The sequence below is a fragment of the Salvia miltiorrhiza genome, chromosome 3 (assembly GCF_028751815.1).
Source record: "Salvia miltiorrhiza cultivar Shanhuang (shh) chromosome 3, IMPLAD_Smil_shh, whole genome shotgun sequence".
Taxonomy (NCBI): Eukaryota; Viridiplantae; Streptophyta; class Magnoliopsida; order Lamiales; family Lamiaceae; genus Salvia; species Salvia miltiorrhiza.
Genome location: NC_080389.1, coordinates 57,009,564 through 57,037,344, shown reverse-complemented (window position 1 = coordinate 57,037,344; position 27,781 = coordinate 57,009,564). Strand labels below are relative to the sequence as shown.

Below are 27,781 nucleotides of genomic sequence, written 5' to 3'. Positions count from 1 at the left end.
GAGAAATCATGCCGCTGCCAGAGAGTAGAGGGATCGCGCCTCTGCCAGAGCAGAGAGATCATGCCGCTGTCAGAGCAGAGGGATCGCGCCTCTGCCAGAGCAGAGAAATCATGCCGCTGCCAGAGCAGAGGGATCGCTCTGGGCAGAGTCGGAGTTGCCAAGGCAGATTCGAGCTGGGCAGCCGAGCGCTGTCGGGCAGGGGTGGGCTGGTCAGTCGGATTTTATCCACTACAGTTTGTCCCCCACTCCATAGTTGGAATTTTTTCAACTAGGGAGTGCAATTTAACTTGTATAGGGTGCGCATAGTGAGCAGGGCGTTGCCGTTTTCTTTGATTCCCGGCAGTTCGTGTGAAACAGGTGAGCCAGAAAAACGTGGAATTAAATGGTCGGGGTGACATTACACTGGGCGTCCTCGACCTGCGGCACTTTCAGAGGCCCAAAATGTATCTAATGGCGTTGGACGTTACGGTGGTGATGAGTCGTAAATGAATAAATATAGAACCAATCGGTGAATTGTTGTTGAACTGCTAATTGTACCTAGTGTTTGATTGGAAATGTGAAAGAGGGTAATTGGATTGTTGAGAGCACGAGAGTGAATTGTTGTAGTGTTGCAAGCAAAGATAGCGTAGGTTTCAGATTACGCGTATATGGATATTTATAAACCCATGCTGGGGGTAAAATAGTAAATTCGTTGCTAAAACATGCGCCTCGCGTGGTCGAGGGCATAAGAGTAAATTTGCCCCTAGGCGGGAGATTTTCCCGCTCTTTTGGTGATCTCTCCGGCGAAGGCCATTTCTCTGACAAGAGCCATTTCTCTGGCGAAAGTCATTTATCTGGCGAGGGTCGTTTCTCTAGCGAAGGCCATTTCTCTGGCAAGAGCCATTTCTCTGGCGAAGGCCATTTATCTGGCGAGAGCCGTTTCTCTGGCGAGGGCCATTTCTCTGGCGAATGCCATTTCTCTGGCGAGGGCCATTTCTCTGGCGAAGGCCATTTCTCTGGCGAGGGCCGTTTCTTTGGCGAAGGCCATTTCTCTGGCGGGGGCCATTTCTCTGGCTAGGGCCATTTCTCTGGCAAGAGCCATTTCTCTGGCGAAGGCCATTTCTCTGGCGATGCGAAAATTTTTCAGTTTGGGAGAGGCGCGCTTTGCACTGATGGACACGACGGGTCTTTATCTCAGGTTTTGCGTGAAACGGGCTTGTGCCTTGTATATGTAAGTTCTTCCCCCCATTTAGACTTAGTTGTTTAAACTTAAGGCTAAATTCAAGAAGTTCGGGGTGAGATGGGCGTGAGCCTTTGACATGAAAGTTTTTTCCCCCCCATTTAGACTTAGTTGTTTAAACTTAAGGCTAAATGCAGTATATGCGGGGTGATACGGGCTTGCGCCTTTTACATTTAAAGTTTTTTCCCCCATTTAGACTTAGTTGTTTAAACTTAAGGCTAAATGCAATATATGCGGGGTGACATAGGCTTGCGCCTTTTACATTTAAAGTTTTTCCCCCCATTTAGACTTAGTTGTTTAAACTTAAGGCTAAATGCAATATATGCGGGGTGATATGGGCTTGTGCCTTTTACATTTAAAGTTTTTCCCCCCTGGGTGTGGAGGGGGAGGGGGGCTGCGCTCCTTAGAGCTGCCTACATACCCAATTAAGGGATCAAGCCCGAATGTAGTTCTGACCTGCATGCAAAGGTCAGTGAACGTGTAGTAGATTGAGTTGGTCTCGGAAGACCTTATGAAATAGAGTAGAAGCGTAGAGATCAAGCGTGATACTGTTTGAGATGGATGGCGTTCCAGCTGTTGTTGATGTCACGTCCGTATGTCGATCGCAATTTGTATGCTCCACGTCCAACCACTTTGGTGATCAGATATGGTCCTTCCCAATTCGGGGCTAATTTACCCGTACCTGTTTCCTTGGTGTTCTGGAACACTTTTCGTAACACCCAATCGCCCGGCTTAAATGTGCGGGTGCGGATATGTTTGTTGTAGTGTCTGGCGATGCTTTGTTGGTAGGAAGCTAGTCTGATATTTGCTTTGTTCCGTTTCTCGTCGAGGAGATCTAACTCGTGGCACATGGCCTCTTGATTCCCGTCGTCTGTCGTGAGCTCATGTCTGGCGGTGGGTACTTCGCTTTCTGTTGGAATTACTGCCTCCATCCCATAGGCGAGGGAGAATGGTGTTTTCCCTGTTGATGCTCTTGTAGTTGTTCGGTAGGACCATAGCACGCCGGTAACTCATCTGCCCATTTGCCTTTGGCCTTCTCTAGTCGTTTCTTCAAGGTGTTCATGATGGTTTTGTTGGAAGATTCTGCTTGCCCGTTGGCTTGGGGGTCCCTTGGCGTTGAGAAGCTTAGCTTGATGTTCCAAAACCTGCAAAAATCTTGAAAGTCTGCGCTTATAAATTGGGACCCGTTGTTCGTGACGATCTCCTTGGGCACCCTATACCGGCAGATCACGTTCTTCCATATGAACCCCTTGACTTCTTTGTCACGAACTTGGTGGAAAGACTCTGCTTCTATCCATTTGCTAAAATAATCGGTCACTGCCAACATGTATACCTTCTGTCCAGGCGCAATGGGCAATTTGCCTACAATGTCCATCCCCCATTTCATGAATGGCCATGGCGAAGTGATAGCAGTCAGGGGTTCCGGGGGCAGATGTGATATTTGGGCGAATCGTTGGCACTTATCGCATTTTTTGGCGTAATCAGTTGCATCTGCTTTCATTGTGGGCCAGTAGTAACCGTTGGTTAAGGCGCGGTGTGCGAGGCTTCTGCCTCCCGAGTGGTTGCCACATTCACCTTCGTGTAATTCGGACAAGACGTATCTTGCTTCTGCAGGGTTAATGCATTTCAAATATGGACCGGTAAATGAACGTTTATACAGTTTACCTCGGATGATGCAGAATCGTGCGGCCTGAGCTTTAATTCGATGTGCGTCATTCCAATCATCTGGGAGTATATCTCTTTCGAGATATTCCATTATTGGGGTCATCCATGTTTGTCCGACTGATACTGCAGTCACGTGTTCCTCGGCCTCATCTCTTTGTATTGCTGGATATTGAAGGCAAGTGATAGTTATGGTTTTAGGTTGTGCAGTCTGAATTGCTGACCCTAGGTTGGCCAAAGTATCAGCGTGGCCGTTTTCCCCCCTCGGCACTTGATTGATGGTAAATTCTTTAAAGCACGATTGGAGTTCTTTTGTCTTGCCCAGGTAAGCCGTCATTTTCGTATCTTTGGCTTGAAATGTACCCTGCATCTGGTTAACTACAAGTTGAGAATCACTAAATACGTTAATGTGTTTTACCCCAATTTCTTTAGCTAGTCCGAGTCCAGCTATCATGGCTTCATATTCAGCCTCATTGTTGGTTGTTTTGAAATCACATCGGATTGACCGCTCAATGTTGTCTCCTCGTGGTGATGAGAGGACGATTCCAAGTCCGCTCCCTCGTACGTTGCTGGATCCATCAACATATAGTTTCCAAGTTCCAGTTTGGTCTGGTTCTTCCATCAGACAACATAACTCTTTGTCGGCCTATATAGTAAGGTTAGGTGCAAAGTCAACAACAAAATCGGCTAATACCTGAGATTTAAGTGCGGTCCGTGGTTTGTATGTGATGTCGTATTCACTCAACTCCACTGCCCACTTTGTCAATCGACCGAATAGTTCCGGCTTATGGAGTATGGCCTTTAAGGGATACGTGGTGGCGACTACAATCGAATGACACTGGAAATATGGTCGTAACTTCCTTGCCGCATGGACCAGTGCGAGGGCCGGCTTCTCTAGCTGGCTGTATCGTGTCTCTGCATCAAGTAGTGACTTGCTCACGTAATAGATTGGTGACTGCTTTCCCTCTTCCTCTCTGACCAACACGGCGCTGATGGCTGTATCAGAGACGGCCAGATACACCAACAAAGTCTCGTGATTCTTTGGTTTTGCGAGTAATGGCGGGCTAGTCAAGTACTGCTTGAGTTGCTTTAGGGCTTCCTCGCACTCCTCAGTCCACTCGAACGTTTTTTATTTCCTCAAAGTGTTGAAGAAGAGGTGGCATTTTTTGGACGATCTTGAAATAAAGCGGCTTAAAGCGGCTATTCTCCCCGCTAGTTTTTGGACGTCTTTCACGCAGGTGGGGGAAGGGATTCTCTGGATCGACTCGATTTGAGCCGGGTTTGCCTCTATTCCCCGTTGGGTAACCATGTAACCTAGGAACTTTCCTGCATTGACACCAAAAGAACATTTAGTAGGATTTAGCTTCATATTGTATTTTCTAAGAATCTCAAATGTCTCCCTCAAATGATCAATGTGGTCCCTCGCGCGGATGGACTTGACCAACATGTCATCGATGTAGACTTCCATTGTTTGGCCCAGCAAGCTTGCAAACATCCGATTGACCAGGCGTTGATACGTTGCTTCTGCATTCTTAAATCCGAATGGCATATACTTGTAGCAAAATAACGCTACGCTGGTCATGAAGGCCGTCTTCTCCTCATCATCAGGGTGCATCCAGATTTGATGGTATCCCGAGTATGCGTCCATGAAACTCATCAATATATGGCCTGCTGTCGCGTCCACTAGCATGTCGATGTGTGGAAGTGGGAACGAGTCTTTTGGGCATGCCTTATTGAGGTCCGTGAAGTCGATGCAGACCCGCCATTTGTCGTTCTTTTTCTTGACCACCACCACATTTGCGAGCCATTCGGGATAGTGGACCTCTCGAATGAGTCCATTCTTGAGGAGCTTCGTGACTTCATCATTCACTACTTGGTTCCTCTCCGGTGCAAACTTTCTACGTTTCTGCTTCCTCGGTGGGTAGCCCGGGGTGACCTGTAACCTGTGAACAATAATACTAGGGTCAATCCCTGTCATGTCCTCATGGGACCAAGCGAAACAATCGTAGTAATCAGATAGGAAATTGATAAGCTTCTCTCTGAGCTCTGGTTCGAGTTGTGCTCCGATCCGAACTTTATGGTCTGGAAAGCTCGCATTAATTTGAATTTCATCTATCTCCACCGTCTCCTCCTCGATCAGGCTGCGTGGTCTCTTCGTTTGTGCAGCTCGATTATAGTGCTCCGTCTGTTGATTTCTCTGCTCTGCATACTTTGATTTCTCTGCTCTGCAGATTTCGACTTCTCTGCTCTGCAGACTTCGACTTCTCTGCTCTGCAGACTTCGACTTCTCTGCTCTGCAGATTTTGACTTCTCTGCTCTGCAGACTTTGACTTCTCTGCTCTGCAGACTTCGACTTCTCTGCTCTGCAGATTTCGGCTTCTCTGCTCTGCAGACTTTGATTTCTCTGCTCTGCAGATTTTGACTTCTCTGTAGCTCCGTGCGTCGACTCACGTCTTGAGTGCACTGCAGGGTATGATTTGGGTGTTTCTGTTCTCCCATGTGCTTCGTTTGACGGATGTGGTTGAATGATTCGGGCGTCCCTCTTGGTGTAATTAACTGATTCGACGTACACTCTTTATTTGCCTTTGAATGGGACGGAGCTTATTGCTGTAATTGCTATAAGGACGGGCTTTTCGCTTTCATAGTGGTTTGGTAGCACGCCCTGGAGTCCTTCTGCTCTCCCTTGATCTCCTTAACTCCCCACTTGGTTGGGAATCGTATGACTTGATGATAGGTGGATGGTACTGCTTCCATTCCGTGGATCCATGGACGGCCTAGGATGACATTGTATGCTGACGGGGCGTCTACCACGAGAAACCTAGTTGAAAGGTTGACTCCCTCTGCGTAGATGGGAAGATCGATCTCCCCTACAATAGTCGTACTCTCGCCACTGAAGCCAACGAGTACGGCCGCTTTCTTGATTAGTTTGGACTCGTCCAAACCCATCTCCCTGTATGCACTGCAAAACAAAATATTGGTAGAGCTACCATTGTCTATTAGCACACGCTTTGTTAAACAATTAGCAATATAAATGGAAATAACTAAAGCATCATGATGGGGGTGTAGAAGCTTGTCTGATTCGGATGTTGCAAAGCTGATTGTTAGGGTTGGATCCGTTGGTCCAGCTTTGCCGGAAGGCAGAGCCCCAGATTTGCTTGATCTAGCTTGTCTGGCGTGTCTCTTGGCGGCTGAGTGGGTGATTCCGCTGACTTCGGAGCCTCCGGATATCACGTTCACAGTTCTCTCATGGTGTGGCGGGTCTGGTGGGCTGTCGTCTCTGTGTTTCTCTTGTCTATCCCTTCCTTGTTGTAGGGTAAGCTTGCCCTTTTCGGTTAGGTAATCGGTGAGGTGGCTTTGATTTAGTAGGTGGGCCACTTCCAATCTGAGGGCGATGCAATCCTCTGTCCGATGCCCATGGTCTGCATGGAACTCACACCACTTGGACCTGTCCCTCTGGTCAGCTGGGGCCCTCATCCTTTCTGGCCATTTGACCTTGTTGCCCAGATTCTTTAGTGCTTCAACTGCTTCGGCGGGGGAGATGGATAGGGCATACTCTGGAATCTTTGCTTTCTCGCGGGGGCGTGTGTCGGGTGCCCTATCGTACTCATCCCTTCCTCCGCTTTGTCGATAAGGTGGATACGGTTCAGCACGTCTGTCACGACCTGACCTCCTGTCTACCCGGTGGTCTCTTTCGGGTCGACTAGGTGGGAAGGCCCTCTGCATGTTGTATTGGTCTTCCTCCCACTTAATCTGTGCCCACGCCTGAATCAGCACGTCCTCCATGATCTTGCACGGATACTTGGTGAGAGTTTTATAAAGATCCGAGCTGGGCAATAGTCCCTTGCGAAAAGCGGTGACAGCGGTTTGCTCGCTACAGTTGGTGATTGACACCTTCTCCTTGTTGAAACGTCCAATGTAGTCTCGAAGTGGTTCTCCATGCATTTGGACAACGGCGTACAAGTCCTCCGAGATCTTCTCCAATTTCCTGCTACTTGCATACTGTTGAACAAAAACATCCGTTAGTTGAGCAAAAGATCTAATTGAATTATTAGGAAGGTTCGTATACCACTGGAGGGCCGGTCCTATCAAGCTAGAACCGAACCCCTTACACATGCATGCCTCCCATCATGTCACGAGGGATAGCCACGGTGAACATTCTTTGGCGGTATTGAGCTATATGGTCATCTGGATCGGATGCGCCGTCGAACATTTTCATATGTGGAAAGCTAAACTTTCTGGGCATTTCCACCAAGGCTATCTCATCCACGAACGGAGAGTCAGCGTAGCAACTCTCTGCACTCTTCTTGATCGGGGCCGGGACTCCTGGGATTCGTTGAATGATGGCTTCCATGTCTGCCAATCTTCTGGCCAAGACGGGGTCCATACTCTGTTGGATGCTCAGCATGCCGTGTCAGCCCTGTTCGACCAGAGGTGGTTGATCATGAGTTCCGCCATTCTGGCCCATTGGGCCTGCTCGCCTTGGCCCATCTGGTTGACCCGTTGGGGCGTCACGCACGAAGTCATCTTCATGGGCGACATTGGTCCGGCCCGTCATGGTTGTTTGACCCATTCCCCCGGTCGTCAGGTTGGCCTGGGGGAGGGTACCTGTGACGTTTGTCCCGGTTGCTCCGGGCGTCTGATCTAGGGTACGCGTTTCACCTCCATTCACAAGAAGGGTGCCCAGATTAGGATGGATAGTCTCCGATCTATTGTTCCTTACCGATGATGAAGGGTCATCCGGGTCGATCTCAGTTCCATGGGGTGTGAGCGGGACGTCCTCTATGTCCACCATGGAGTTAACGGGAACTTGGAACCGGTTAGCACGGAGTGTTTGGATTTGAGGAGGCGTCTGGATCTGGCTAAATGCATTCAACCGGGCGAGTAGCTCCGTATTTTACTTTTCCAACAAGAGCCTACTCTCCCGTTCTTGCGCAATTTGGTCAGCCAAGGCGGAGATCCGAGCGTTCACCTCCACTTGGGCAAGTAGTTCTGACTGGGTTGAACCCGATTAGTTTGGGGCGTTGTTCGGATCGTGAGCGTCGTTCGGAGCACTCATGGTGTAACTTTGGCATGGCTCGTCGGAATTCTTTGATTGCTAGGGCCCCACGGTGGGCGCCAAATTGTAGGGGGTGAATCCGACAATTACGGAAGTGACGTCAGTAACGTCTGGATGGATGGGCACTAGCAACCTGAAACCACAAGCAACGTTCGAGCCCTCCGAAGAGCACCGGTGGGGGTGTCGATGGAAGGGCCTCCGACGCTCAAGTCAGTGAATTGATATGAATAATAACGTAAGTAACGTAATGACAATAATTAAATGGCGGAGAGAAAATAGAAAAAGGATAGTAATGAGGGGGTTCTCCGACTGATCCGGATGATCCAGTAGTCAGAGGTAGAGCTAATGAGCGGTATGGATCAAAGGGCGACGGACGTCGGGGCTAACGGGGCCAGCCGGACGATTGAAACCCTAGAAAGTTGTGAGCGTGGAGGCGGAATGGAAGAGCGGGGATAGCGGGAGTAAGAGATTGTAAGTATAAGAATGAATGTTAATGACGGTGTCCCTTGATTGTGTTAGTGAAGTAGTATATATAGGTTATGGGCCTGCAGGGAGGCGACTAGGGTTAGGGCTTTTTGGAATGTTCTTTGAAACCCTAGCGGTTCCGATTTCTTAGGAAACGATCTTCCGCGACCTTCGTTTGACCTAGTCACCCATGTTTGACTAGGTTTTCGTAAGCTTATAATCCAGTTTGTATACTTTCGCGTTGAAATGTTTACTATGGCGCTACTTCCGGAGCAGAGGGATCGCGCCTCTGCCAGAGCAGAGAGATCATGCCGCTGCCAGAGCAGAGGGATCGTGCCTCTGCCAGAGCAGAGAGATCATGCCGCTGCCAGAGCAGAGGAATCGCGCCTCTGCCAGAGCAGAGAGATCATGCCGCTGCCAGAGCAGAGGGATCGCGCCTCTGCCAGAGCAGAGACATCATGCCGCTGCCAGAGCAGAGGGATCGCGCCTCTGCCAGAGCAGAGAGATCATGCCGCTGCCAGAGCAGAGGGATCGCGCCTCTGCCAGAGCAGAGGGATCGCGCCGCTGCCAGAGCAGAGAAATCATGCCGCTGCCAGAGCAGAGGGATCATGCCGCTGCCAGAGCAGAGGGATCGCGCCTCTGCCAGAGCAGAGAGATCATGCCGCTGGCAGAGCAGAGGGATCGCTCTGGGCAGAGTCGGAGTTGCCAAGGCAGATTCGAGCTGGGCAGTCGAGCGCTGCCGAGCAGGGCTAGGCTGGTCAGTCGGATTTTATCCACTACACAACGTAAAGTCCGTCCAGGGATTTTGGCGGTCGGAACGACGTCCGCCGTTTTGGTCGCCGAAAAACTTCTCCAAAAATGCCATTTTCGGCGGTCAATGCCGTTGATCGCCGTCTTCTTCATCTTCTCGATTATAGCTCATTTTCTTCGTCTCTTCTCGATTTCTAGGCTCGATTCTATCACATCTCTTCCCTTAGACATAATCCTCATTCATAATGCTCCAAGAAACACTCATTCCTACACCAAAATAGCCAAAACTATACCCAATCGTGAAATCATGAAATAATATGCAATAAGCTCTAAACGACAATAAAATGGGCACAATTCCGACTTAATCCACAGAATATAAGTCATAGAAACTATGTAAAATGAGTGTTTATAAGACACCATTACTCAAATCTTAATTACAAATTCCAATAATCGTGCTGATCTGTCTTGATAATTTTTAGAGAATATGCACTCATATAACTATATTTAGTAATGAAACTCAATTTTCGGCCACTCATTCAAAAAATACAAATTATATATGATCATTTTTTAAAATTTCGGTCCAAAAAATACGATTGACTCCACGGATGCTACTCTACCCTGGTCAAATATTAAATTTTATTGCTCAATATGACTCTCAAATTTTTACTCTAATTTTTACTCCCAAAAACCGTGATAAATAAAAAATACTTGGTCAAAGCAATCAATTAATATAGACAGCTCTAGCTCCCGTTGCATTCATGATTTATTGCTCCGTGGGCCCCACCTTAAAAGTTTCTATTACAATTAATTAGTCTATTCACCCATAAAAGATGTTAGTCTCATTACAAATATTCCATTATTTTTAGGCACGAAGATTAAGAAATGTGTAGAAAGTAGATAAAGTGGATTGATGGTAATTACTTAAATATTAGGTATAAAAAGAGAATATATTGCCAAAAATGAAATGAGACATTTATAATGGGACATCCCATTATGGAAAGTGATACATTTGTAATGAGACGGTGGAAAAAAAAGTATTAAGGAAAGTATACACAAGTTTTTAAAATAATAATAATACTATTTGTACAAAATATATTTGAACAAAAAATATTAAATATTAAAAAAAATTAAAATAAAAAAATTATTTAATTATATTTTTTCCACAATATAATTTATTTATATATTTTTAATATTTTTTAAGTACAAAAAATATAAAAAAATTAATAAAATTATAAAAAAAATTACAAATACACTACAATGTGAGAAATCAATAAAACTAACTAAACTAGCTAGGTTTATATTTAAATCAAAATTTTAACAAATCTACTTTTTAAAATATTTAACATTTCTTGTCCGGACATATTTTATCCAAATAGTGTTTAAGCAAAGCTAAATGTATTTAGTAAATGTAGAAGCGATCCCACGAATTAGAAAAAGTAATAATAAGTTATTAAAGAATTAGTGGGATTAGGGTGAAGGTGCTTTAATTTAGTTACTAGTGCCTCAATTAAAATATAAATTGGTGGGTCAATTAAATATGATGAATTGTAAATGTAATAGTTGTTTCAAATAAATAAATAAATTGTAAATGTAATATATAGTTATTAAAATATAAATTGGTGGGTCAATTAAATATGATGAATTGTAAATGTAATAGTTGTTTCAAATAAATAAATAAATTGTAAATGTAATATATAGTTAGTGGAGTTATATTTAAAAATAGATTAGGAAGATATTTTATTGACGGATAAAAATAAAAAAATTAATGAAATGTTTCGTGGATGATGGATGAAAACAGAAAATTAGGAAACTGTTTATTTATATTTTATTAATTTCCGTATAAGTGATTCACTATCTGTTTATTTTTAGAAGACAAGTGATTCACTGGTATAGATTTAGATATTGGACAGAGGCTTTCAACTATTTTAATTAAATTCACGTATGACTTATTCATGCTCTTGACTCTAGCTTGAACAATTCTTTTCAGCTTCTAGATCTAACCAATGGAAGCCACAGTTGATAACTAATGCGGCAGAAATATCAAACGCGGTTACGCGGAGTCATGAAATATATTGGACGTGTTTGTAATTTTCTTTGCAGTTGACTATCATCATTGAATTAGTTTGTCCAAGTTCAATAACTCCTCCTTCTTTAGCTCGAGTCACTGATTGTTACATGATTGTTACAATTCCTCGAATTTATTCAGTACATACCTATAGGCTGGGATGTCAATCCAGCTCGAAACTTATGGACCGACCCGAATAACCCGACAAAATTAGAAGGTTAGAGTTGAAAAATCGCAACCCGATTATAAATCGGGCTGGCGGGTTGAAGCAGGTCAGCCCGTCGGGTTGGCGGGCCTTTTTTTAAATTGAATTTAATTTAAAATACATTAGAGTTTAGGCTTTTAGGGTTTGAGATATTTTTAGATGCTTTTTTTCTTTAATTTCAAACTATTGTTGAATATTTTATTTGTATTTTTTGAATAAAGTTAAACATTTTATTGTTATTAACCTATTTTATATACTCTAAAAAAAATTATTTTATATGTTATGTAATCTTGAATATATTATATTTTTGCATTTCATGTTTTGCTATATAATTTATATCTTTAACATCTATGTATATTTTATACATTATACATTAGATCATTAAGAATAATAAAATAAAAATGATAATTTTAATTTTACGCTTTTAACTTGATTAGCCTGAAACCCGAACGCTTAGCTAGGGTTAGGGTTGAAGATTTACAATCCAAAAAAATCTCCAACCCTATTAGCCCGCACCCAATTAACCCGGAACCCGATAGGACTTGCCCGAAAATTCGGTGGCTGACCCGATTGACATCCCTACCTATAGGAAGGTTGGCCACATGGATATAAAAATGTGAATGGCCTAATGGTAGGTGGTTAATTAATGCCCGATATCTGAGGTGGGGTTTTGGATTTGAGTTCCTCATCATGCGATCTTTAAATTTCTTTATTTACTTGTATAATTTATCAGGAAAAAAAATATAAATGGGCAAACTATATAGTAAATGGGAAAATTATTTTATGTGTATTATATATAGAACACAAAGTGAATATCTGATAAATAAGAAAACATTTATACGATACCATAATTAATATAAAACCTAACAATTACAATATAGCTAATTTTTCAAGTGTTATGTACACACGCACTATATGATTTGCAGATTATTACATAAAAATGTACTCCCTCCTCCGTTCTATTATAAATGTCTCATTACTTTTGACACGGAGATTAAGAAATATGTAGAATTTAGAAAGTAGATAAAGTGAGTTAGTGAAATTTATTTAAATATTAGGTGCATAGAGAGATAATATATTACCAAAAAAGGAACTAGACATTTGTAATGGGACATCCCATTATAGAAATTGAGACATTTGTAATGGAATTAAAGGAGTAATTAGTATACCTCGTCTGGACCAAAACTATGAGTCGCGGGTCCTAAAAAAAAAACTCTGATATTGCACTTATATAACTAACACAAGCTCTTATTCTATTCAAGTATCAATTACGTTTTGCCTACAATTGATTGGGAATGTGATAGCGAAGGTTGTGTAACAGACCTCACAAGTCTTGTTTGGCGTCTGGTTTGAAGACTTAATCATGTCCACCCAATTATACATACAATGCTGCATCATATATATATCTCCTCCAAAAAGAGTATAGACTGCAAAATCAATTGCCGTCTAAACCATGATCACTCAAAACCTCATCTTCCTCGCCACTTCATCTCTCTTCATTCTCTCACTACTCCATAATTTGTTTCAAACCGGTGAAGCAAACTGCACCCCATCTGCCTGCGGCATTATTCGCAACATCAGCCACCCTTTACGCCTCAAGGGCGATCCCAGCAACTGCGGTGATCGCAGATTTGAGTTAACCTGCGAAAACAATGTGACCTCCATCTATCTTAACTCTCACAAATACTATGTCAAAGCAATCAACTACAGCAACGGCTACGACAACCCCACCATCAGGCTGGCCGATGCTTCCATAAACAATGACGACCTCTGCTCTTTTCCCACCCTTTCTATAGATGCTTACAATTTCACCTACGAAAATCCATATCCTATAAATTACGTAATTCTGAGTTATTCTAGTTATCCATATGATCCCTTGCCTATTAATTTTATAAGCTGCCCAAATCCGTTGACCAATTCTTCCCTTTTTACTGATATCACTAATCTTTGTGCCTCTAACTCATCCAATCGCAGATATGCTTATATCAAGGTCGGCCACATGAAACTCTCAGAGTTACCATATATGTGCTATGTAGAGGTTATAGTGATGACATCATGGCAAGAATTTAAGGATTTCAACAACGTTTCGCTTTCAGAAATCCACCATTCTCTCTTGTATGGATTTGAACTCATGGTTTGCCCCGGGTGTGGAATACGAATATCTACAGAGTCGGGTAAGAATCAGAGATATTTGAATAAGTATTTTTATTCTCATTAATAAACATTTCTCTAATTTCACCATTTTTATATAGAACATGAATCAAGTAAAATTAGTTCAATTGATAAAATTTATCAATGACCTTCTGATATCCTGAAGTTTCAATCTATATGAATGGATTCACTTATACTCTACTATTTTTATCTATCTAAAAAATAAAGAATCTTTTAACGCGTATATTTATCATAATTACATTGAACGGTTCCTATATTTACTAATGCTTTCATTTTGTATTGCAGTGAAATTTATAAAGTTCTTCTTGGGTATGGATTAATTCTCGTACAAATCAACCTTATTCATTTTCAACATATTCTCTTCATAATCCTGACCGCTACTCTTGTATGTATATATCTGCAGAGTTTCTCTTAATTCTTGCTGTCATTGTAGGTGAGCTCTTTGTTTATGCTTGAAAAATTATTTCATCATTTTCGTTTGGCCTATCAATTCTCTAATATCAATAGAAGAAAGAAGAAATATGAATCAAATCAGAATATATCACTACTAAAAAAACGCTCATACGTAGCTGTAAATTTCCGTTATGTATGTACCAAAACCACCGTCCTATATAGTGGTGTTATGTATGAGGGCGCTCATACATAACGGTAATATATCGTTACCTATACAATATATACATAACGGTAACTGGGATATATATAACATATCCAAAACCGTTGTCTATGACACTAATACATAACGAAAGTTTTCTGTTATAAAATGTCTTTTTTCCGACATGTATTTGTTGTACAGATAACGGTTTTTTATGTTTTACATAACGGTTGTCCGCCGTTATCATATGGTAGAAAACATAACGATTTTTCACCGTTATGAAAATTATTTTTGCGTTATAAAATATAATTCGTACATACAGTTTTACTATTATAGACAACGCTTTTTTGTATTTAGATAATGGTTATTTCCGTTATCTTTGAGTATGAATTATAACAGTTTTTTACCGTTATGAAATTTATATTATTACTAATTGATTTATTAAATTAATTAATCTATATTATATATAAAGAAGCAGTTCAACGGTAACAATTTACCGGCAAATTTTAAAAATCAGTTTTTATTTCAAACTAATTAGGCCTATTCTTTCGGCTACCTCTATCTTATCACAATTATTTCATGTTTTATCTTTTTTGCCTCTAAAAAAAACTCTCTTTTCCACTAGCAAATACTTCATATTTGCCGTTTCCACTCTAAATTTTTAGCTTTTTTATACTCCTATTTCATTTTTGTTATTTTCGTTTTCTTATTTTTTTCTTCTAAAATTTGTAATTTAATAATGATAAAATATTTAATACATATTAAATTAAAAGTTATGATAAGTGCTTTAATTTATACTCCTTGATAAAAATATTATAGAAATTAAAAGTCTCAAACTTATTTTATTTTTATCTATTGATTTTATTTTATTTATTAAACTATATGCAAATAAATAGTTTTGTACATCTTAGAATATTATATGATACATAATGATACTCATTATCATTTATAATTGCTTTTGATATTTGATGATTTATATATTTATACAAATTATCAGTTAAAATTAATTAATTGGTATTTTAAAAATTAAAAATTCAAATATTTTCAAATTCATATTTGCATTAACTTATATTTAAATTACGTTTAATATGTAGTGTATATATATATATATATAAATATCATTCAATTTCGATGTTGGTCGTGCATCGCACGAGCGGGCATACTAGTTAAAAACAAAAGCAAAGTTCGACGTGTATCACATTATGTAATAGGCACGGCTCTCATATCTATGATTAAATTGAGGAATAGTTTTCTTTCGTGGAATATGTGAGATAGAAACATAGACAATAGAGAAAATACGGCGGCCCGTCGAAGACCTACTGCCGAGCGAAGATTCCCGCCCCGGTGCACCCTCCGTGTGCAGCTGACTCGACGTTGGAAGGGTGCCGTGCTGGTGTTTTAACCGTCGCTATTAGAAATGGATATTGGGCTCATTCCTCCCTTAAAAGGCCTTATAAGGGAGATGGTTGCCTCACCATATAAAATGGCTCATGCCACTATCTTCAACCAATGTGGGACACTTTAACACACCCCCCTCACGCGCAGCATGGACTATCCCAAACGCTATCTGTTGACAACGATAATGGGGGGCCCATCATTGGATTGAATTGGCTCTAATACTTTATTAGAAATGGATATTGGGCTCATTCCTCCCTTAAAAGGCCTTATAAGGGAGATGGTTGCCTCACCATATAAAGTGGCTCATGCCACTATCTCCAACCAATGTGGGACACTATAACAGTCGCGCGAGCGGCTTTTGCTGTGAGTAATGTGTGCGCCAATTCCACTTACAAAACCGGCTTGTAAGTGGAGGGACACCTCACCATTATAAATTGTCCCATGCCACTTTCTCCAACCAATGTGGGACATTTTAACACACTCTCTCACGCGCAGTGTGGACCATCCCAAACGCCATGTGTTGACAATGATATTGGGGGCCTATAATTGGATTGAGTTGGCTCTAATACCATATTAGAATTGGATATTGGGCCCAATTCCACTTACAAAACAGGCTTGTAAGTGAAGGCATACCTCACCATTATAAATTGGCCCATGCCTCTTTCTCCAACCAATGTGGGACATTTTAACAGCGCGACTTCTTCTTCTACAAATGCACGTCTCCGGCCTAGACTTGGTCACCGGCGGTAGTGGAAGTGGCTGACCCTAATGGGTTTCGGTCACCAGTTCGGACCCGATGTGAAATGGACCGCGGGTCCGGGTCACTGATGGTGTGGTTACTGGGCTGCTCTCTATACGTTGGGGTTGCTACTACTATGCTGTTTTTGAAATGGGCACGAACTTTTATGTTTAGCAGCCCATTGTGGATTGATATTAAGTACTCCCTCAACTTCACCGAAGTTGATGCGTATTCCTTTTTGGGCCGTTCCAACGAAGTTGATGCTTTTCCTTTTTTTTTGGCAAAATTTAGGCAATTTAAAATATTAATTAACAAAACTAATTACAACCCTTATTTTTTCTTAATCATCCCAAAATACTCCATTAGGTCATTTCTTAAAAAATCTCAGCATACACGCATTCTCTCTCTCAGTATACACACTCTCTCACACACATAGCCACACCCTCTCTCACTCTCGACTCCTCTGTTGCCACCGCTTCAACGGAGGTGCCATCGACGGAGGCCAGCGCCCCCTCTCATCTCTCGTCCTAGATTAGAGTTCTCTTCGTCTTCTCTCTCTCTCTGGTAGAAAGAAGGGTCGTCGATCATTCTTCATCTTTAAACCTAATAGATTCCTGCAACTCCGACTTTCAATCTCTTCGACGACGGTAGACTACTCCCACGCCACCTCTCCACTGTCATGATGTATTTGAGCGGTCCTGGAGGCGGCGACGGGAAAAACCCTCCTCTCCGTGACCCCCCCCCCCTTGAGACCACCCATGAAATTCTTTGAAACCACCCCTGAAATGGGTGGTGGTTGAGTTGGCAAAAGGTCAATGATGATAACATCTCTTAGACCATCCCTGAAATTCTCAATTTTTCGTGATTTAGGAGGGTTTTTTTGAAGTTTTTCTGAAATTTGAGGTTTTGGGGAAGGAATTTTTTGTTTTGAAGTTTTTCTGAAATTTTTGACGGATTTTATTTTAAGGATTTGTGGGTTGGGGGCTTCTGTATGACTTGAAGAAGACCGGCGATGGTGATGGGGGTCAATGACGACAGTCGTCGAAGATCTAAGTTCAGGGTGGGGGTGGAAGACTGGCGGATTTGAGGGTAGGGGTGGGTTGCGTTTTTTTTAATTATTAAAAATAAAATTGAAATTAATTAATTTAGAATTTGGATTTAAAAATAATTCAAAATTGTTAATTATTTTCACTACGCTACAAGTATACGGGTAGTTGTAATGAGTGGAAGCAAGGTCATATCCCACGATGATTAGTGGCTGAATTCTAGTGATTACCTTAAGTCATTGTACTAGGGCTATTTAGACTAAGTAGAGAAGTGAGAGGTCTGATTATCTAACAAAATCAAGGACAAATTAAGATTAAAACAAACATAGTGGATTAATTAAGTGATTAAAGTGATTTAGAGATTATGCGTCAATAATGGATTAGCAATAAACTTCAAGTTAGCTCAATATTAGTCTTAACATTACCTATTTATCTAGAGTGATTTCCCAACTAGTTCTAGCCCCCTCTCGGACGACTAAAACTGTAGATTACGGGTCATAGTTATCGCCCCGGTTAACTTCTAACCTATATAACTCCCAAAAGCACAAAGGATCGATAAACTCTCACCCAACTCTCAACCTCCCGGTTTATTGAGTCGATATGTTTCAAGCACATCATCATTGTAATCATCCTCTCCCGATTCAAATTACAAATGAGAAATGCATAAAGAGTGGCCAACAATTCATGCAAGAGATAAAACTAGGGCTTTAAAAGATAATGAAAAATGAACAATTAAGACATATATTGAGCAAAACAATCAATCCATTACATCATCCATATAGCCTAATCCCCAGGAGGATTTTAGCCTAACATGCATACAATCACAATACCTAAATCAAAGAAATACATAAATGAAAGCGAGAGTAAGAGGTGACAAAATGGGGCTTTCTTCAATCTTTTTCCTTCTCTCATCTTCAATGCCTTCAATCTTGGTAGATAGATGTATTGATGGAGGCTAGGGTTTGGTGTGGAGAATATGGGGGTGTTAGAATTGAGTGTGTGTGTTGAATGATGAATCATGTGAAAAATGAGGGAAGATGGGGTTTTAGGGGCTGAAATCGCGTCTGGGGCCCACATGGGATGCAAAGCCGCCATATTTCCGCGGTCGCGACAGTGACCGCGGATGGGAATGCAGCGGAGGAGTGGCTAGCCCGCGGCCCGGACCGCGGGTGCAATCTGTATCAAAATGCTCCAACGGCCGCGGGTAGTGACCGTGGGTGTCATGGGCTCTATGCACAATCCGCTTGTTTGGCTCCGTTCTCCCTCGTCTGAACTTCGATTTGGTCGCCGTTTGCGCTCACGTATTCCTCTCGAGATGCACTTCAACCTCATATTTTCACAATTCTCTAATTTATCTTTGATTTTCCCGAAATCACACCAAAACTACATCCAAGAATCAAATCTTCATAAAATTCAACATTAAGGTACAAAAAAGTATTCACAAGCAAAACATGAAGGAAAATGACAACAATTCATACGAAATGGAGATACGAAAATCATGTTTGTCACAAACTAACTTAAACAACTAAACAATAACTCCTTAAATCTCGTGCCGAAAAGAAATGCCTCATCTTCGACGAGACGAAGGGAGTATTTACTTTAACTAAAAAAAATGTCACTTCATGTCCATATTGATAGAGCAAATCCTCAAAAATGTCTCAACTAATTAACAATATTGATAAAACGATACCCAACCTACAAAAAAATATTATCTGTGTCCTATAAATGAAATTCGTCTACTGGAAAATAATGTGGATTGTCGGAGTTCCTACATGGCTTGCCCACGGGAGTGGAAAAGAAATGAAATGAAAAAAAATACATATTTCATCTCTCTCTCCAAAACCTTCGTCCCAAAAGCAAATTTTGCGTCTCCCCAACAATGGCGGAACACAAGAAATACATCACCGTTGACGAGCTAGCAATAATCCCATTGATGACCAACTTTTGCTGAAGGTGTTCAAGAACTGAATCCTAATAGTGACGGGTTCGCAGGCGACGTCGTGCAAGAACCCCATTGACGACCACCTACTGTTGAACCTGTTCAAGAACAAGGTCGAGTACTGCCGTTGGCACGACATCGACGTCTTACGGAACCAAGATCGAAAAGATTGAGAAAATCTTTAATAACGTCCTCCTCCAGCCCCAGATGTTCTCCTATTGGGCCAAGACCACCGCAAAGTGGATCAGGGAGTAGACTCCGATACGCCTCCTTCACCTACATAGACTTCGCTCTGTCGCTCCACCGCTACAAGGACCACAACATGGTGGTGCACGACTGGCCGCTCCTCTTCCTGGAAAGGAACATGTGGACCAGTATCAACGCCGACGTCTTCCTCATCCGCAATTGTCGGTGGGCCCTCGACTTCATCAACACTTAGCCCAGCATGGGCCCACAGTCCCTCGACTACGACAAATGGGGTAAAACCCTAAGCTCCATCTTCAACGATAAGATCTTCCCGGAATCCGACGACCAATCCACACATTTCACACAAAGATCAATATTTATCCTTACTATTCGGCAATCAACTAACCGTTGAGGTATTTGCTGATTACATTCAGATTATTCTACTCACGAGGAAACGAAAGTTGTAAGTAGTGTATTCCCCCCATACACTAGTACGTACTCACCTATGACCAACAGTCGATAATGGAGATCTATATATGGGTCACACTTTATGTGTGTTGTTGATTTGCTCAAGGATGCAAGGATAATGCATGATAATCTGATGCTAGTCCAAATGAGAGATTGAAAGAAATATGGACTAGATTATGATATATTTATAGAGATAGTATCACATTCTAGCTTTTTTTTCATTTAGTAAAAGGAAATTATAGCCATGTAGATAAATATATAGATACAATAGTCATTTTGGACTATTATGCCCTTACACACTTACACGATTAATACAAATTTGTGTAATACTGTTATTTTCACTATATACACAAATTTTGGTTGCACATAAAATTCGTGTAAATCGTGTAAGTGTGTAAGGGAATAATAGTCCAAAATGACTATTATATTATACTCTATTTGTCCACGAAAGAACTTCTTATTCTTTCTTTTTGGGACGTCTACAAAAGAATTTTCTACTTATTTTTGGACTATATCCAACCACTTATAAATATCTCATTTACCCTTATTTTTCACTTTTTCACCAATCACAATGTTAATTAAAACATTTTTTCTCCACTTTCAATATACTCAACAACTTCTTTTCTAAAATTTGTGTTACTTCCTTCTAGGAAGTTCTTTCGTGAACGAATGAAGTATATTTTATCTATATGACTATGATTTCCTATCACTATATACTTTTGGCTAAAATATTGTGTTGTCTCTCTCTCTCTCTCTATTATATATATATATATATATATATATATATATATATATATATATATATATATATATATAGGGAAGGGCTACCGTAAAAACACTTCTTAAAATAAAAATATTTTTCAATGTACGAATTTTATGTAGAACACGTATGAATTCATCCAACAGGGTTACGAATCAACCATAGACCTTGATGATCTAAGGGCTGAAAATTGTTTATATTTTATATTTTCAGAAGTATTTTTATTTTAGCCCTCCCCTATATATATATGGGCGCGCTCCAGTGAGACCCCCTATTTTTCGTGTAACATGAGGACAATGAATAAGACATATAATACTAATGAACAAAACGTATATCTAACGAAGAAGATGTATATACTGATGAAAAATAAAATTTAAAAAATTGGTAATGAATAAGACATATATACTGATGAACAAGGCAGTATATATTGATGAATAATGTAGTATATACTGGTGAATAATAAAATTTAAAATATTTTGCTCCCTCCAAGATTCGACCCTACGAAAAAAAAATCACCATTTAGATACAATATCAGTCATAGGATTGATGAAATAAACGCAACAAATCGTGCCCTAGATCTCACTGAAATTAGGGGGTCTCATTGGAGCGACCCCTATATATATATATATATATATATTGATTTGAGGCTTTAGTTAGTTAATTAATAGTTAGAATTAATTAATTGAAGACAAGAGAAAACTCAATCTTTATTAAATTGTGTAATAGGCACAGTTCTCTATGATTAAATAGAGGAATAGATTTCTTATGTTGGTGTACGTGTGTAGGGCTGTAAACGAGCCGAGCAGAGCCGAATACTAGCAGGCTCGAGCTCGGCTCGTTTAAATATTCGGGTGTTCGAGCTTGGCTCGAGCTCGATTCGAGCTTTTATCTTGATGATCGAGCTCGGCTCGTCACCCACTTACTAAGCTCGAGCTCGGTTCGAGTTCGGCTCGGATGATACTCGATAATGTCGAATTCGAAATCGAGCTCGAGCTCAGCTCGTTAGATGTTCGTATATATGATGTTCAAGCTCGAATTTGTTATAAATTTAAGAAAATCTTCTTAATTAATATGTTACTTGAGTTCGAGTTCGAGTTCGAGTTCGACTTGTTTAAAGCTCGTGTACTAACTCGATTGAAGGCTTGACTGAAGGTTCGTGAACATGTTCGCGAACAATCGAATTCGAACATGTTCGCGAACTCAACGAGCCGAGCACTGTCAGGCTCGAGCTCGGCTCGATAAAATTTTTGAGCTCGAAATCAGGCTCGAGCTCGGCTCGTTTATTATCGAATCGAGCTCCGAACGAGCTTTTTTCGAGCCGAATCTCGAATAGCTTGCGAATAGCTCTGTTCATTTACAGCCCTATACGTGTGACAGAAACACAAAAATACGTACAATAGAAAAAATGCATAGTATTTTTCTATTTCCAAAATTAGAAATATTTTGAGTACTCATAGAATTCAACTAGAGATATCCTAGCTTTCAAAAGCTGGATTTTTTTTTATATGAAATTGTTCCTGCACTGAAAGATCTGCAATATATCCGTGGATTCCTTAGTATGGATTTAACTGCACGAATTGCTATATGGTTATTTACTATATAACAAGTATTGTCTCTACACATGATCAATCAATTATATATATTGTCTCTACACAACAAGTATTCTTGACAATTAATTTCGTTGTATATATCATTAAATGATGTCAATAATTTTTAGAAAAGAATACTCAAATGGATAATATAGCTACAATTTTTGCGCCATATATAAATTCTGATTCTGTAAAAAACATAAATTACAGGTCTGTTATGTGCAGTGGCAAGCCCTCCTGTATTCACCATCTTTGGATTTGCCGCTCTAACACTACTCTTATATCGTACTACCGGTGTATATTTTTTGAGCATATATCTCCGTAAGAATCCTGATGTATCTTCTGTCAGCAAGATAATATATCTCCGTAAGAATCCTTACGTATTCCTTAGTTTGTTAGTACTCTTTTCTCATGTTGTAGTATGTATATATTTTTATTCGTTGTGCTTGCAGCTCTGCGCCAAAATATTCCCCTCTTCATTGGACTGGTAATAGGTGCGCTCTTAATTTATGCTGTACATGTCAAGTTGTGATTTATAAAATTCAGTTGACTAGTTGAGATAATATTTAACTCTAGTATTGCTCATAGTAAAAGGAAATTTAATTTATATAGATAAAGATATGAAAACAGTACTGGCTATTTTTTATTATTATACCCATACATCATTATATGCTTACACGTTTTACACAATTTTTTTGTATAATCAAAATTCATGTAATTATGCTGTTACACGAAATTTTTCGCTTAATTATTAAATTTTTTGTGTAAGGGTATTAAAGTAAAAATGACTCTAATTTCATATACTATATGATTCTAATTGGCTATTATGGGGTGCCGCCTGTTATTCAGTTTGTCAAGAAATATTAAAGAGCATGCACACTACGGATCGGTCGACTTTGAAAAGTCTTCAAAATCATAATTTTCATTTTTGCTTTATATTTAAGTTATAGAATTATGAGTGAATAATGAAAGTAAATCAAGTACGTATTTTATTTTTATTATTTTTTTTTGTCCTTTAAGTAATGGAAAATATGAAATGGCATATAGAATATTTCGTTAGGAATTAGGAATTAATTTAAATTGTGGATCTTTGTATAACATGTAGTTGTCATGCATGAAAATTGGATATATATGATCGTTTTTGATCTTCAACTATATCCCACCATTTTTATAAAGATTTATTATAAATAAAAAATTAATATTTCTCACAAAGAAATTATAGTATATTCTAACTTTGGATTAATTAACCCTGTAGTTCAATTTTTGGAAAATAAATGTACAATTTTTTTGTAAATGCTGATTGGGTTAGTGAACTGTAGTTAAAACTTCATCTGTCCCACTTATCTTGAGACAGTTTCTATTTCGGACGTCTCAACTATTTTGAGACATTTCTTTATTTGACAAAAGTTTTACCCTTTATTCATCTTTTCACTTTTTCATCTATACACAAAACACTACTTTTTTTAATTCTCGTGCCAAAAAAAAGTCTCAAGATAGTCGGGACGGAGGGAGTATTTTAAAATTATACCAAAACATAAGAAATTAAAATTGAAATAAAAAAGATTAAAAACTACAAAAAGTAGAAAGTAGGACACACCAAAGTATAATTGGAATTTTATAACAACTAGTACGGCCATTCGTGCAATGCACGACATTGATATCAAAATTAAACGATATATTAATATAAATAAATATAAATAATAAATGAATTAAAACTATAAATAAATACAAAATATGTCTAAATTACTTCACATCAATTACTCAATAAAATCTCGAATTTAAAAATGTAAATTTTCAGTTTCTATAAAGTATGATGACAAATATAATTATTAAATCATTTGATAATGAAAATTAACATTACACATTATTATTATAGAGTATTACACGCTGTAATAAATAAACAAATATTTTCATACACAAATACAAATAAAAAGTTGTAAAATTTTAATGAAGAGAGACAAAGTAAAATATTTTAAATTTTTTCATAATTTATTCATTTTCATTTTAAATATAGTTTTGGTCATTTTTTTTTATCATATTAAAGATTTTGTTACAAACTTAAATTTAAAATGCATATTGAATATATCTTCAATAATCAAATTTGACGATGTTTATAAAAGAATTAAAATTATAAAAAAAAATAGAGAGAAAAATAGTGAAAAAAAAATTAGTAGGAGAAGAGAGAGAGAGAAGAAAAAGAGGGAAAAAATGGAGGATAAAAACTTCTCTTTTATATATTATATAGATATAGATATATAAATCATATTAGAAGCATTATTGTATGTGTACATATATTATTTAAATTCGTTATTAGGTCGTACCTTTTACGTGCACCTTTCCTTTTCCCAAAATTGTGGAAGCATATTATTGTATGTGTACATATATTATTTAAATTCGTTTTTAAGTCGTGCCTTATACGTGCACCTTTCCTTTTCCAAAAATTGTGGAAGCATCATTTCTTCTTCTTTTTTTTCTGTTTCTCATCTAATAACAGATTTCATCATCTTGGCGCCAAGGCTTATTATTTTTCCATTGGTGTTGTGGCTTTTGATCAAAAAATTTCGGAGAAGGCATTTGTCTATATATAACAGAATAGAAAGCTTCTTACGAAGTGACAACAAGCTCTCACCAATTAGATATTCATATTCAGACATTAGGAAAATGACCAGAGGTTTTCACGATAAACTTGGTGAGGGTGGCTATGGTTCTGTTTACAAAGGAAAGCTCCGAAGCGGCCATGACGTAGCAGTCAAATTGCTCGGCAAATCCAGAGGAAATGGGCAAGACTTTATGAATGAAATTGCTACTATTGGAAGGATACACCATGTGAATGTGGTGAACCTTGTTGGATATTGTGCACATGGTTCCAAGCGTGCCCTTGTCTATGATTTCATGCCCAACGGTTCCCTTGAAAAGTACATCTTCAATCGAGATAAAATAACTTCCTTAAATTGGGATAGGAAGTTTGAGATTGCAGTTGGAGTTGCTCGCGGGATTGAGTACTTGCATCGAGGGTGTGATGTTCAGATCCTCCATTTCGACATCAAGCCTCATAATATACTTCTCGATGATAGCTTCATCCCAAAAATATCTGATTTTGGACTAGCGAAATTTTGCTCTACAGATAAGAAGGCAGTGACCATGACAGCTGCAAGAGGAACCATTGGCTATGTTGCTCCTGAACTCATCAGTAGAAGTATCGGTGCAGTCTCTTACAAGGCTGATGTATATAGTTTCGGGATGCTGCTTATGGAAATGGCGGGATTAAACAGAGACTTGAGCGGTAACAATGGTGGTTCCAGTCAGTATTTTCCATACTGGATCTATGACAGCTTTGAGCAGGGTAAGAATATTGAAATCATGAAATTAACAGATGAAAACGATGATAATGATGTTACGAGAAAACTTGTTCGGAAGATGGCAATAGTTGCATTATGGTGCATACAGATGAGTCCAAACGATCGTCCATCAATGAATAAAGTGCTGGAAATGTTGGAAGCTGATGTTGAATGTCTGCACATTCCTGTCCATCCGTCACAATCTACCTATGTTGCAGTGAATGTGGATCAAACTGAAATTACATCTTCGACTGATTCTATATCATTGCAACATCATGATTATGCTTCGACCAGTGTTGAGATTGCTCAAGAGTTGCAGAGTTAGCCATAGTGGAAAATGGCATTATTGATATTGTTGTGTGTTTCCTTTGACAATGTGATCAAATGCACTAATTTCCGCAGTTTCAGAAGTTTTCCCCTGTTATGATGTTGATTTAGGACTACGGTGTTTATAAGTTTTAGGATTGTTGGTGTTCTGGGAAAATATATTAATAATGCAACTCATATTTTTGTTCAATTTTATTAGAGCCCAAAGTTTTTTTAGGCCCATAACTTTGATTGTGTTGTAAATGTAGGACAAATTTTTGCGGGCTTGCAATTGTAGGATAAATTTTCAAAAATTGAGCATAAGTAGGACAAATTGAGCCCGAAAAATCAATTTGTCCTGCAATTGCAAGCCCAAAATTTTTTGTCCTACATTTGCAAAATGACCAAAGTTACGGGCCTAAAAAAACGAGAGAGAAGATGGAATTTTTTTTAATTTTTAATCTTTAAATAAATATAACTTTTACAATTTAAATCAAATATTTACATAAAATATGTCAAATTAAAGCTTTTATTGTGATCTTTAATTTGATATGCATATTACATATTTTATAATTAGTCGAATTTTACAATTTTAGAAAGAAATAAAATAAAATAATTAAAAGATAAAAAAAATTATAAAATATAGTTTATAAATAAACGTTGAATTTATTATAACTCCAAATTTCTCACTTAAATTGAAATCTTGTCTTTTTATTTCCATTTTTCTTCCCCTATATTTTCTTTTCTTGCGTGGCAAAAAATTTAATATCTTGTCACTCCAAAATTGCCACTCAAAATATTTAATATGCATATCAAATTAAAGATCACAATAAGAGCTTTAATTTGATATATTTTATGTCAATATTTGATTTGAAATGTAAAAATTATATTTATTTAGAGATTAAATTTTTTTAAAAAATACTTTCTTCTCTCTCTTTTTTTAGGACCGTAACTTTGGTCATTTTGTAAATGTAGGACAAAAAATTTTGGGCTGGCAATTGCAGGATAAATTGATTTTCCGGGCTCAATTTATCCTACTTATGCTCAATTTTTGAAAATTTATTCTACAATTATAAGCCCGAAAAAATTTGTCCTATATCTGCAAAACAGTCAAAATTATGAGCCTAAAAAAAACTTTGAACTCATTTTATTAGATATGTGATGTTAGTTGACGTATGGATTTGCGCAAGCATATTCCATCAGTATCTGAGTTTAGTGCGGTTCATGTGCTGTGCAATTAATTACATCTATCTTTTTTTGGATCATTGAAATCCTTTTACTCGATTCGATACAATTTGATTGATATCGATAAGCTTTAAGCTTTTTCATTTAAATTTTGCAGTTATAGATTAGTTTTATTAAATTGGACTACATTCCATTTTGTGCTTATTAAGATTGACTACAAACACCAAGAGTATCTTCTTGTTGAGGTATCTAAGAAGACTATGTTTATCAATAACCTATATCAATTTATGGTATGTTTACTTTGGTAGTAAAATTTTCATTTGAAAATGATGGATAAGAAAATGTGAGATAATATTATATTTTTCTCGTTTTTTTATCATGTGTTTACTTTGTTAGAAATAGATGGATAAACAAACTGAAATGTTGGAAAACATTTTCACACCCTCCCAATAGGATAATATTATCCAACATTTGTGTGAAAAGGAGTGAAAAAAAGGGGCTGCCCGAATAAATTTTCCAGCCTGACCGGAGAAAATTATCCATCATAAGAAACATATCAAAATGATGAAAAATATACTTTTTCTAACATTTTCTATCAAAGTAAACACACCCTTAGTATTTTGGGATAATTGCTCCTATAT

General features: G+C 38.8%; 3 protein-coding genes across 5 annotated transcripts; 1 reads left to right on the top strand and 2 right to left on the bottom strand.

The window, feature by feature from the left end:
• Positions 1–2,138: 2,138 nt before the first annotated feature.
• On the bottom strand, positions 2,139–4,859 carry LOC131019046 (uncharacterized). The gene is made up of 3 exons (XM_057947730.1): positions 4,116–4,859; positions 3,576–3,998; positions 2,139–3,527 (listed from the first exon to the last, which is right to left on the bottom strand). Exons 1-3 carry the CDS (start codon positions 4,857–4,859, stop codon positions 2,139–2,141), a joined length of 2,556 nt encoding a protein of 851 aa, XP_057803713.1.
• Positions 4,860–5,497: 638 nt separating this feature from the next.
• On the bottom strand, positions 5,498–7,265 carry LOC131019045 (uncharacterized). The gene is made up of 2 exons (XM_057947728.1): positions 6,993–7,265; positions 5,498–6,880 (listed from the first exon to the last, which is right to left on the bottom strand). Exons 1-2 carry the CDS (start codon positions 7,263–7,265, stop codon positions 5,498–5,500), a joined length of 1,656 nt encoding a protein of 551 aa, XP_057803711.1.
• Positions 7,266–12,810: 5,545 nt separating this feature from the next.
• Positions 12,811–26,166, top strand: LOC131014645 (LEAF RUST 10 DISEASE-RESISTANCE LOCUS RECEPTOR-LIKE PROTEIN KINASE-like 2.1). 3 transcript variants are annotated; one of them, XM_057942684.1, is made up of 6 exons: positions 12,811–13,596; positions 13,880–13,903; positions 13,998–14,027; positions 22,522–22,677; positions 22,764–22,805; positions 24,806–26,166. In XM_057942684.1, exons 1-6 carry the CDS (start codon positions 12,876–12,878, stop codon positions 25,972–25,974), a joined length of 2,142 nt encoding a protein of 713 aa, XP_057798667.1. In that variant the 5' UTR covers positions 12,811–12,875; the 3' UTR covers positions 25,975–26,166. The 3 variants fall into 3 exon arrangements, with proteins under 3 accessions (XP_057798667.1, XP_057798668.1, XP_057798669.1); XM_057942685.1 differs by lacking the exon at positions 13,998–14,027; XM_057942686.1 differs by lacking the exon at positions 22,764–22,805 and having other exon boundaries at positions 12,812–13,596.
• The last annotated feature ends 1,615 nt before the right edge of the window (positions 26,167–27,781 follow it).

What these genes read in the sequence shown, in the direction of transcription:
- LOC131019046 (XM_057947730.1), bottom strand. Translation starts at nt 4,859, where the DNA reads ATGACAGGGATTGACCCTAGTATTATTGTTCACAGGTTACAGGTCACC. An exon ending in GAATCCCTTCCCCCACCTGC is followed by an intron (nt 3,999 to 4,115) that starts GTGAAAGACGTC and finishes AAAACGTTCGAG; the next exon opens with TGGACTGAGGAGTGCGAGGA. An exon ending in GGACCGCACTTAAATCTCAG is followed by an intron (nt 3,528 to 3,575) that starts GTATTAGCCGAT and finishes CTTACTATATAG; the next exon opens with GCCGACAAAGAGTTATGTTG.
- LOC131019045 (XM_057947728.1), bottom strand. Translation starts at nt 7,265, where the DNA reads ATGGACCCCGTCTTGGCCAGAAGATTGGCAGACATGGAAGCCATCATT. An exon ending in ACATGATGGGAGGCATGCAT is followed by an intron (nt 6,881 to 6,992) that starts GTGTAAGGGGTT and finishes TTTGTTCAACAG; the next exon opens with TATGCAAGTAGCAGGAAATT.
- LOC131014645 (XM_057942684.1), top strand. Translation starts at nt 12,876, where the DNA reads ATGATCACTCAAAACCTCATCTTCCTCGCCACTTCATCTCTCTTCATT. An exon ending in AATTCTTGCTGTCATTGTAG is followed by an intron (nt 14,028 to 22,521) that starts GTGAGCTCTTTG and finishes CATAAATTACAG; the next exon opens with GTCTGTTATGTGCAGTGGCA. An exon ending in CAGCAAGATAATATATCTCC is followed by an intron (nt 22,678 to 22,763) that starts GTAAGAATCCTT and finishes TTGTGCTTGCAG; the next exon opens with CTCTGCGCCAAAATATTCCC.